Raw genomic sequence first — 12445 nt, forward strand, 5'->3', positions numbered from 1 at the left:
TTACATCGATACGCAGCGGCTGTTATTTTGGTCCACTGTTGATGTCAGGCAGTCCATTTAATGGATCCACTCCTTCCGCCATTCCGTTGGTAACGGAAATGGATTCTCGAAGCTTCACTCCGCTTGCTCTCGTCCTCCTCCTCCTCCTCCTCCTCCCTTCCTCTGTGAACCCTAGGCGTAGCCCTCGGCGGGCATACCCTCGGAGCCCGTTCCGATTCGCGGAAGACCTCATCAGGGATCTCAACCTTCAGCCGGTAATCCAAGAGATCGAGGGGGAGCAGAAGGGAGACGACTTTTCGAGCCCTCGCCTCGTGGAGAAGAGGCTTAATCTCGAGATACTCGGAGAGTCCGGATCGGAGATACCGATAGAGCAGCTAGGGCATCATGCTGGATACTATCGCCTTGAACACACTCATGCCGCCAAGTACTAATCCACTCTCATCTTTCTTCTTCTCGCTATTCGTGCTATCGCCTTCTTTTGTAATTTTGGAGGAAAAATGGATAAATAGCGTATTTTCTCCTCTCAAAAGATGAGTTGAGATCCTTTGATAAAATAAAAAAAAGGGATTTTTGTCGATTTCTTCCATACAAAAATTAGTAAACTAGGCAAAAATTCTCATTTTATATTTCAAATTAAAAGCAGCTCCTCACTTGAGTTTAAATTAAAAGTTTCAAATATAAATTAAAAGCAACTCCCCATTTCTAACTGAAATGACCGTTAGATCTTTATACCCTCGTACGATTATACAACAAGACTGTATTATTTTATAATAATACAGTACTGATTTATTAATAAGATAATACTATCTTCTAATATCGTAGTATTGTTTTATAATACATAACGCAGTATTGATTTATAATAAGGTTTAATTATTTTCTAATATCACAGTATTGTTTTATAATACAGCAGTACTATTATATAATAGTGTTATATTATAATAAAACAGTACTATTTTATAATAAAGTAGTATTGTATTATAATAAGGAAGTATTGTTTTGTAATATCCTTACATCATAATAAAGTAGTATTATTTTACAATAAGACAGTATTATTTTATAATAAGACAGTACTATTTTCTAATATCACAGTGTTGTTTTAATGTTGGTTTATAACTGCAGAGGTAATTTGATCATTTATGCCAATTGGAAAGCTGTTTTTAAGTAAAACTCAATTAGGAATTACTTTTAAGTTTAAACTTAAACGGAGAGTTTTCACTAGTTTATCCTACAAAAATTACAACCAAGAAAATGATTTTATTTATTGTCTGTATTTATTGGATGCGCTAACCGACAGCAATGTTGTACTCTTACTCTTAACCTCTTTTTTTTTTTTTTTTTTATGGTGTGTGTTGTTGTTGTTTGGGGTGGGTGGGGTGGGCTTGTTTGGGGTGGGGTTGGGCGGGTGGGTAAAAGATGGTTGGAGGCCAATTAATTGATTAGTCCTGAGATTTCTGGTTTTGCATGCATAACCAATAAAATAGATCTCCTTGCTTGCTCTAATTGACCTTCCGATGTTAATGGTGGGTCCCTGTTACATCTTTAGTTGCCTTGGTCAGGAATTTGACATTAATTTCAAGAGCTCGGTTGGACTTAGGAATTGGTTGTAGCAATTCCCAAATTCGATGGATTATATGTTTATCTATAAAGCTTGTTGTTAAGGTTCATTTCCTTGCTCCGAGATACCAAAAATAAAAATTCTTAACTCTCGATGAGGTCATATTTATAATCTGTAAAATTCTAGTATACTTTCTTCGTAAAAAATCAAAAAAAATCTTTGGTTAGCTTCCCCAGAAACCCTTTGCTTTGAAATCTTTGGTTTAACAGCATTGGCTAGCGATAAATTGTATTTGGAATACCATATGCTAGCTCACTGGATAGATAGCCTAACGTACAGCTTATAATGCCCAGGATCTGCATTCAACTGGTTTCAGAATCTATCCATGCTTAAAAAATTTAGAATAGGTGTGATTTTCCACAAGTTATGTATTTGCATACTGATGAATATCGTGCTCCCTAGATCTCTAGCATAGATTAGCAACATTTTGATTCTGATTAAGCTTCTTGATGCTTGCAGGATGTTCTATTTCTTCTTTGAATCCCGAGGCAAAATAGTGATCCAGTTGTTATTTGGCTGACTGGAGGTCCTGGTTGCAGCAGTGAGTTGGCCCTTTTCTATGAAAATGGTCCATTTAAAATTGCAGATAACATGTCGCTTATCTGGAATGACTATGGGTGGGACAAGGTATTATTCTATATCCATTTTGTAATTACTTAAATTCTTATGTTATTTGTTGCATCAGGGGCATTGTGATATGTATTTCTATTTGATGCTTATTTCTTGAAATTCTGATCAGCCCCAGTATTCAGAAGGCAAAGTTATCTTGCATAAATCATACTTCTTTAAACATATTAGGTTGGGAGGTAGTACTTCTATCAGTAAGATATGTTAATTGCTATTTTTGCTTTGAAAAACAACGGAACGCTGACATGACTTTTTTTTTTTTTTTTTTGTGGGGGGGGGGGGGGGGGTTGGGGAAGGTAAAAGCCTGGCAGAAACGTACTTTATTTGAATCAAAATAGAAGTCATACATTTAACTCTGTGATTGAAGTTTGACTCTCTTTTAGGCATCCAAAACACTAGATGGGGAACATTAGGCTAACATCCCGGAACATCCATGCACATGAAATCTTATACCAGCTAGAATGACAGTGCTAGAGAAGGCAGAGAAAAGAATAGCTTAAACAGTGTTATTTTATGAAACCAAAGCTTAAAGAATTCTTGGCACATTTGGTCAAAGCAGCGGAAGATATTCATTTATGGAATCTCTTGTTCTTCCATGCTGTTTGCATACTTAACCTCACACATAGTGCTCTATCTTGGTTTAACTCTAATTTAACATATGTTCTTTAAAAAGTTCCCTTCATAAGAAGGTACCCTTCTCAAATAAACAATATGTGCATCTATAACAACCCTATCAGAGTAATGCTTTAAAGCTGTTTCTAGTGCCCGTTAAGCAGTTCTTACACCTTCTTTTGCTTCTGCTACATCTTTTTTTAACATTTTTTAGTCCAACTATCTCTTTTTCTTTTCTTTTTTTTAATATTCATGTCTCTGCTGTAAACTGTTTGCGACAAAATATGTCACTGTATCTGTCTTGTGACCAAGATTCAAGTGCTGCTATTTACATTCCTATCATTTATCTAAGATAGATTTTTTTTTTTTAATGTCTCATATTTTCTTCAGGTGTCAAACCTTATTTTTGTCGACCAACCCACAGGAACCGGCTTTAGTTATAGTACAGATTTACGGGACCTTCGCTATAGCGAAAAGGGTGTAAGCAATGATCTATATGATTTTTTGCAGGTAAAATTAGGTTTGACTACTTGGATTGCTTCAATTTCTTATAATGTTTATAAACACTTGGCTCTGATATCTCTCTCTCCTCTTGATCAATCAACTGTAGGCATTTTTTAGAGAGCACCCAAAATACTTGAAGAATGAGTTCTATATAACTGGTGAATCATATGCGGGACACTATATTCCTGCTGCAGCTGCAAGAGTTTATAGAGGAAACAAAGAGAAGCAGGGCCTTCAATTAAATCTAAAGGTTACTCGGAAAAGCTATCTACATTATCATGTGTACTTATAGATAAAACATTCTGATAGCATATCTCACCATCTTGTATGGTAGTTTAGCATATCAGCAGATGCATTGCTGCCTGTAACTATCTTAAACATCAGAGGTTAATTACTGGCTGTAATTTTTTTTTCCAAAAAACATAAATTGATTACTGTTGCATTTGCATCAATAGTCCCTTGTGAAATAAAAAAAATCGAAGAATTAATCAGCTTTGTGGACTATAATTTCTGTAGGGTTTTGCTATTGGTAATGGGCTCACGGATCCTGAAATCCAGTATGGTGCATATGCCGATTATGCACTTGACATGGGTATCATTGGAGAAAGTGCCTACAAAAGCATCAGCAAGATATACCCCCTTTGTGAACTTGGAGTAAAACTTTGTGGTAAACACTCCTTTTATGATATCATGTTAATCAAGTTCTGCATTTGTCATTGTTCATACACACACATATATTGTATGTGCATGTGATATGCACAATAGTATGCACCTCTCAAGAGATATATACTATTTCTCTCAGATTTGGGCAGACTTTCAAGAGAATATTTCTTCAAATAAGAAAATCAGAAAAGAATATTATTATGAAACATAAAGACAGGAACAGTGGGAGGATGGCATATCTTATCCTTTTAGAGAGAATCATACTAACTCATGTATGTATGGTTTATGCATGCATCCATTCATGCATAAACGAGTGTATCTATGTGCATATGTATGTATATCTGCATTGAACATCTTTGTATTTCCTGGCTGCAAGTAACTTAGTTATGCCTTGTGTCATGTTGATTTTAGGCATTTTGGATGTTGATGATGATGAAGGTTATAGATCATCATTTTGGATGCCCAACTATGTAGCTCGACTGCAGGGCATACCTAAGTTTGTTTTGCCTTTTGAATATCAAAAGTTTGGTGTTTACATGACTAATGTTTGACTAAACTGAAGTGTTATTTGGCAGGTCCTTCAGGGGTAATAGGTTGCCTGGCTTCTTATGTTGTTTGCAACTCCATCTTTACTTCCATTATGCTACTTGCTGGAGATATGAATGTAACTACCTTCGTTATCTAAAATAGGTTATTTGCCATCATTTTTCTTCGTATCCCTATTTCTAACATTAGCCCTTTTCTTCAGTATTATGATATTCGAAAAAAATGTGAGGGAAGCCTTTGCTACGACTTCTCGAACATGGAGAAATTCCTAAACCAGAAGTCCGTGCGGGATGCGCTTGGTGTTGGTGAGAAGAAATTTGTGTCATGTAGTCCTCTTGTTTATGAAGCCATGATTACTGACTGGATGAAGAATTTGGAAGTGGGTATTCCTACTCTGATTGATGACGGTATCAGACTACTGGTGTATGCTGGTGAATATGACCTCATATGCAACTGGTTAGGTAAGTTCATGCTTTAGGCTGAATGTCCAATATCATGGATGACTTCTTATGCAGGATTATATGTCCGCATCAGATTGATTTATTTACAGCTTATTCATATGCACTGAATGCATTAACTGGCTTTTTTATTATTTTCCTGTGGGAGCTCATGACAATAGCCAAGATTTTAGGAGATAGTGTTAGGCTTTAGCCCCGTTATTAGGGGAAAAAAGGAAAAAGAAGCATATTTTGACACATTTTAATTAAAGTTGGTTGGTTGTTTATTATATTGGATTTTTTCTTTTTTCCCTTTTTGTATGATGACAATCGCCTTTGGTGCTGTTGTACTTGATCTTTCAGATTTTGACCAAGTTTGTATGTTTACTGATTAATGCCTCTTCTTTTTAGGAGGGTGCTATGTACTAACTGATTTGTTTTATCTCTGCATCAATTTTAACCTACTTTCAGTATCCCTAATTGCCTTCCTTAAAGTTCTTTTCTTGTTGGGTAATTTCCGTTCTGAATGTTAAATCTATGTATGCTAAAGCATTGCTCTTAAATAATTGTTATAGTACATAGTAATGATTTCAAAACTTATTCAAATATTCATCCACATCATACATGATCATCACTGTAAGGCTGCATTGGTATGTAATTATACATAATGATAGGATATGCCTTTTTTGATATATGATATGGTTTCTACTTTCCACAGTCTCTTTGCACATGGGTGTAAGGCTGAATACATCTGATCCTCCCCAGACCCTGCAATTGCAGAAGCCTCATGCACTAGGATGCCCTATTTGTGATATGGTTTCCACTGTCAAGCTTCTATTTGTGTATAGGTACATGCACGAATATGAGTTTGATGGTGCAACACATGACCTTTGTACATGAAGCTAGTGGAATATCCAAAAATCGAGGGGGGCTTTCTGTGGCTATTTAAGAGATAGTTTTGATTTGATTGCAGAAACAAATGCAATCCATAAGAGAAAATGTCAATTCCAGGCTGAATGATCAGATCTGATTTTATAAGTGTTTCATTTTTGGTGGAATAAAATGATGTGATATTCTTTTTGGGAGTATGGAAGGGGGATAAATGTTTATAATTAATGTGAAAGGTTTAGACACTCCTTTTTTCATGAGTATGCCATTCTTGATATCTTTTTTCTGCTTTGCTGGAGATAGCTGCATGGATAAACCCTATTTTTTGGAATTCTGTCACTTGCCACCTTCGCAAACTGCTCCTAGAAAAAGGAATAAAATTCAAAAGGGGTTGGAGCAATTCACCTACATATGCTAGGGAGCATCAATGCAAATTGTTTTTTTAATACTTTTTTTGGGGTTGATGAAATGTAATTTGTTTGCAAAACAAGTTGAATTGGCTTGTTGAAGTAGTCGAAGGTGTTATAGACCATGTCCTAGAACTCATAACAATGGTCTTGTAGTTGATGGTGATTTGGTGAGAGTATGTTAATCATAAGAGCACGAGTCGAGACATTCGATTACATCCCACCCATTTATTGAAGTTGGATTGGTATGATACTCTAATAAGGCTATGGGTTATTGATTTTTAGAAGTTGAATTATTCTTTTGATAGCAATTTAGGTAGTGTTTGGATACCCTTTTCTTATTCCTGAAATAAGAATATGAATTCTCAGAGAATAGCTATTCACCCTTATTATTTCAGATTTCTGTTTGTTGGAAATCTACTATTCCATCGGAAATAAGGTGCAATTAATGCTCTGTTATTCCATATACCTAGAATAAGGTGCAATTAATGCTTATTAAAGATCTAGAATAACCTATTTCATGGTCCACCATAGAATAGCTAAACTAGGGTAGATGGGAATAAGGGAGGGTTGACCGAAATTACTAAAGCAGGGTGGCCCACCACGTCTTTTTCACCTGTTGGGCGAATGAGGTGGAATAAGCCCTTATTCCACCCAGAATTAGGGCATCCAAACACTACCTTAAAGAATATCATTAGAGAAGAAGCCCAGAATAACATTTATAGCTGAGTTTGCTGAACCAGTTATTTCTTCATAGTTACCTAAATAATTGTATTCTGCTCAGACAAAGAAGATTACTGTTGTTTAGGAACGTGTCTCCACCTCTAGTTTTTCCCTCATGAAGGAAAAATAAGGTAGGGCAGAATAGGTAGGTGTTTTCTCTTTCATTTCTTTGTGGTTGGACTTATAAGAATGAATTGATCACAAAAGAAACAAAAGAAATACATTTTTTTAAGCAATAAAAAGAGAATTATAATTAAGAGCAAAGACATGCTTCATGAAAGGGCAATGTTCTCTCCTATACTCGAGGACTTAGTGCTTCTGAATCAAGTCTTTGATAGGAGGATATCTTTTACATGAGAGGGAAAATGGATGAGAAGTGGACTGGCCTGTGGAGGGGACTAGACAGAGTGAATTACTGGTCTGGAAATTTCTTGCCAGTTATCTTGAGAGATCACATCTAACAGTGGGAGGTGTTGCTTTTGTAGGGGGAGCCTGATGATTCTCTGACAATAAATGGTTTTTATCTAATTTCTTTCTATGATCACTTGTGCAGAGTTGTATAAAAGAAATAGTTGACTCATAGCATCGCCATTATATTATATATGAATAAATTGATATGTATTTAGATGAAGAAAGATGCTAAAGGTCATCCATCCTATGACTGCTCAGTTCACTGGTTCTACGTGGAACTTGGTGATCGGTGAGCAGTAACCAGACCCGACTGTCACCCACCTGCTTATGTACGCCATCCACGACTGCCACATCAGACTGGTGAACTGAGCGGTGATGGTGAATAGATGGGTGCTCTACAGCCAGACTCTTAAATGACTAACTGGTGAATTCCTTTTGTACAGGGAATTTTAGATGGGTTAACTCAATGGAGTGGTCAGGTCATCAGATATTTGCTGAAGTTCCAATGTTACCATTTGTTGTTGATGGCAAGGAAGCAGGACGGTTAAAGTCATATGGACCTCTGAGTTTCCTCAAGGTGAGTAATCCTAAAGATACGTCTCTTCATTATTTATGTTTCCTTCTCTACATCTTCAATTGGCTTCTTTGATCCGGGGTTCTTTGGTAAAGTTTGTAATGCTTTGTTTTTATTGGGATTGAAAGTGGCACGAATAGAGTAGTGAGGCTGAACTTGAAAAGCACTTAATGGGTTGTCCTATCCATCAAAGAGTTTTCTCTAATTTTGCTCACGTCTAACTGCTGTATTGATGGTCCTGTGTGGAACTTAGTGATGTAATACCTGTGTGGAACTTAGTGGTAGCTTCAGCTGAGCATTGATGGTCTGGCGAGTTCCTTGTGTAGGTACATGACGCTGGTCACATGGTTCCAATGGATCAGCCTAGGGCAGCATTGGAAATGCTGAACCGATGGTTGAAAGGAAATTTGAGCGAAGGATGGAACGTCGCTGCAGTTGCTGACATGTAGTGGAAATACAAGAATTTCAAACAATACTCGTAAAGCATCAGGTTTCCAAGAAGCTGCTTTGCATATCAATATAGTTTTTAACTCAAAACCTGGTCCTATGTTGTACATGTTGATGAACATAGTTGTAAAAAGGCAAGTCTCAAATTCAATACTTTCAAAACCACATTTCAGAGATGTTTATCTGGCCAAACCAATATATGTATACTTATATAAGGGTTTGTGTATCTAAACTATAGCTCTGTAGATTTGTATGCGTTCTACTTGTTTGTGAACAAATTGCGTGCTGTTCTACCTACGTCCGCGTATCATTCTTTCCACCTAGAAATGTGGATGTTTGTGTTACCAGCTTCTCTGCCCCATCCGCTGATTGAAGTGAAATGGAATGAAACAAAATCCCAGTGTACCTCGATCGGAGAGAAGCCGTAAGAGTACGTCTCTTTTATATCGTGCCTACTGAACATTAGTTACGCAATGAATGCAATGTTTGATCGGCTGATACGTTCTTATCATCACTACGAAGACGTAGCAGTGTGACAAGCGGAGTAGAAGCAGAACAAATGAAGGCTGTATGCGTTATTCATGGATTTGGTGGCTCTGTGTACCGCTTTCAGAATCGCGCATCCGTGAGCTGTTTCGTGCCTGTATCAATTAGGCCTCCTCCAGCCAATATTACAAAATAATTGCTGGTACCTGAGCAAAATAGAAGAAATAACATAACAACGCTTGTTATAAAATTACCGAAGTCCATTAGGTAAATTGCGGCTGCCATGACAAAGATCTGCAGTCCGCATCTTAGATTTGGGGTTTTGCACCCATTGAACTGCGGATCGGGTAAGGGTTAAAAGATAGATCTAGGTAATTTTTGGAGTCCAGGATTGTATCTACTAAAAGCTTATAAACCAGATATGATCCAATCTGATTATTTGTTATGTGGAAATATGGCTGTGATTTTTATAGACCCAACTGAATTTGATCTAATAATTTATCCAATATATATTATATATCATTTTATCCTTATGTTTTTTCAGTTTTGTTATAAAATTTGTTGATTGTAATTTCATACTTTGCATAGTTTTGAGGTTTTAATACTGGTACAAGTAGAGATTGAACCTGATCACAATCCTTTTCTAATCCAACCTAGGCTTGATCACCACTCGACCCATCTTTTACTGGAGACCCAAACCAAATAAGACCCAGATCTTGGATAGTTAGGATCTGGGTTAACGACCGGTTGGAACATCCTGATCGGTTTGAGTCAGATTGGGAGGTACCTAGATCTAAGTAGACTTGATACCACCGTGATATTAATGTGAATTTGAATAGTTGTTAATTGTTATCTTGTTCGCATTGGAAATGATTGTTGACATTTTTCCTGTTGACCATTTAACTATAGCAGATAATGACCGGAACATTCTGGGTGCAAGCAGCTTCGGGCAGATGATACCTGATTTCATATTAAAAAAAGTAATGGAGGGAGTCTTTTATTTGATATTTCGGTAGTCATCGAGATATACAGCTGTCAAGTGGATCAGCATCCATATTTTAACTCCTTTGCTTGCTGAACGATTGCATTTCTATCTATTTAACTTGAAGTCTGGCCATGGTTTTTGTTGGAAGTCGGGCATCATCGATTCATCTTTGGGTCATAGAAAATAATAATAATAATAATAATAATTTTTTAATAATTTATAAAAAAAATTCATAAAATAATTTTTTAAAAAATTATTTGAAATTATTTTTTGAAAATAAAATTTTAATATATTTATTTAATCATAAAAAAATAATTTTTTATAGAACAACTTATAGTTGGTTGACTATCTATTTTTCTAAAAAAATTACATAAAATATCTATTATATCTTTAGTAGATATAAAATCATATTCTTTTACCCCTAAACTTTACATAAATATTAATATAATATTAATATTTTAATATAATTAATTTATTAATATAAATATAAATATAATATTAAATATAATATTATATTAATATATCAATACACGTATTATATTAATATTAATAAAAAAATATATTAATATTTAATATTAAAATATAATAAATATTATAATATTAATATTAATATTAATATTATATTTATATAAATATTAAGATAATATTAATATAATATTATATCATTATTCAGTATTTCATCCTAGTCGTTCATTAATATTTTACAAAATCTTAGTCATAAATCTTAAAATAATATTTTGAGAAAGAAAAAAATACCACCACTTTCTATCCCATGAAAAATGCCAAAATCGACTTTATCCATGAATTTCTATTTTCTATGAAATATGGGAAGTGGCCTCCTATGAAAATTTTTTTTTTCACTTTTTCTTTTCTTGAAACTCTAACCAAATAAGAGACTTCTTCTCTACTTCTCAGAAATTACCTCTTCTTCTCTTTACTTCTCGTTAACCAAATGAGTTCTTGGAGGTTCTGGGGCTTCCGCCATGGTTATTGATTTGGCTCTTGCTGATGAATCTAGGAGGATCACTGATGGCAACCGCTATTGCTGGCCTTTACTCATCGCTCGGCATCCCAATATATCTCATTTTAATGTTCTGACTTTGGAGAGCTCCTAATCATGATTCCTATGAGGAGGAAGTAGCACAGTACTATAAGGCGGAAATGATACAGCACTAAAGAAAGGAGACGAACAGTCCTCCAGAGTTGACCCTGATATTTGACTATCAGCATTCTCTAGGGACACAGGGCTGCCGATACAGCCACCATCTTCTTGGATGTGTAGTTTTTGATCTGTCCGCAAAAATAGTCCTCAATCCAACCAAAAAAAAAAATCAAAATATCATTAATGTATTATAATATATTAGTAATCATATTATCATCATATTACTAGTTTAATTATATTTCTAAATTATAATGAAAATATATTATTTTAATTTATATTTATATTAGGAAATTATTTGATATATTACTTCCATGTGTCTTATTTTTTCTAATCAAAATAAATATGAGTATTAAGATATTAATATATTATAAGTCTAAATGAAAATATTAATTCTATAATAATAATTAATATATTTTTATATAATTAATAAATATATTTTTATGGGAATATATTAAGGATAGTTTTGGGATTATATGATTACTTAGATTCTTGTTGAATATCAAATAAGTTAATTATGAATACCTGGTGATCTTGAATCGCTGAAATATAACAAACTAAATATTATGAACTTATACCATCAAAATTAAATTATCTTGGGATAAAGATCATCTTAGTTATTTTATTTAGGTTATCAAATGGTATCTTAAAATAATATTAGTGGAAGTCATATACAAGCCATCAATAACAACTTATAAAAAAATCTATCGGCTAAATTAGTTGGCACTTATAGCCCAACTATCATTTACATATCCATGTTTGCTTTAAAATCTAGCATCATCAAGTTTCTTGTATATAAAACTTAAGATCGAGAAAATCATCTGCATGATGCACGGTGCTTGATATTCAACTACTACTTGTTTATCTATGCAACATAACAAAATGGTCTCCAAAACTAATATAACATTCATTTAAGATTCATAACTCTATATTTTATATCGACAAAAGAGTATAAAATAAGATCCAACTTCAGCACAAACATTACCACTATTTGATCTCTGCTTGAATGAATCAAGCTTAGAAGCCATTTGATGTAATTTATACATTGCCATACATGCATAATGGGAGAGAGGGAGAGAGTGACAGAAAACCTTGCATGAGAATATATGGGTGAAGAGGCAATACAATATATGATAAATTTAAATATCAAAAGTAAATAATCACATTTTTTTAAAAGTTATATCCTTAGTGTTTTTAACTATTGCGATTCTTTGGTTTAATTGGAGAGTTCTGGTTCTCAATTGGTAGTATGTAATGGCGATTGATCAAGCTGAATCCTTCCAACTCAATCGCAAATTGAAAAGAATCAGAACCCCAGCCATATTTTATAAATGAAAAAACCAGCAAGTATTGCAATGCAA

General features: G+C 34.5%; 1 protein-coding gene across 1 annotated transcript; it reads left to right on the forward strand.

Moving 5' to 3' along the window:
- The first annotated feature begins 26 nt into the window (after positions 1 to 26).
- LOC105044448 (serine carboxypeptidase-like) lies at positions 27 to 8751 on the forward strand. Its single transcript, XM_010922350.3, is given in 10 exon segments — positions 27 to 424; positions 2075 to 2106; positions 2109 to 2242; positions 3245 to 3364; positions 3465 to 3608; positions 3875 to 4025; positions 4597 to 4685; positions 4770 to 5028; positions 7877 to 8010; positions 8334 to 8751. Coding segments are annotated over 10 exon segments (1569 nt in total). The 5' UTR covers positions 27 to 41; the 3' UTR covers positions 8457 to 8751.
- Positions 8752 to 12445: the final 3694 nt, after the last annotated feature.

This window comes from Elaeis guineensis, chromosome 5 (assembly GCF_000442705.2).
Source record: "Elaeis guineensis isolate ETL-2024a chromosome 5, EG11, whole genome shotgun sequence".
Taxonomy (NCBI): domain Eukaryota; kingdom Viridiplantae; phylum Streptophyta; class Magnoliopsida; order Arecales; family Arecaceae; genus Elaeis; species Elaeis guineensis.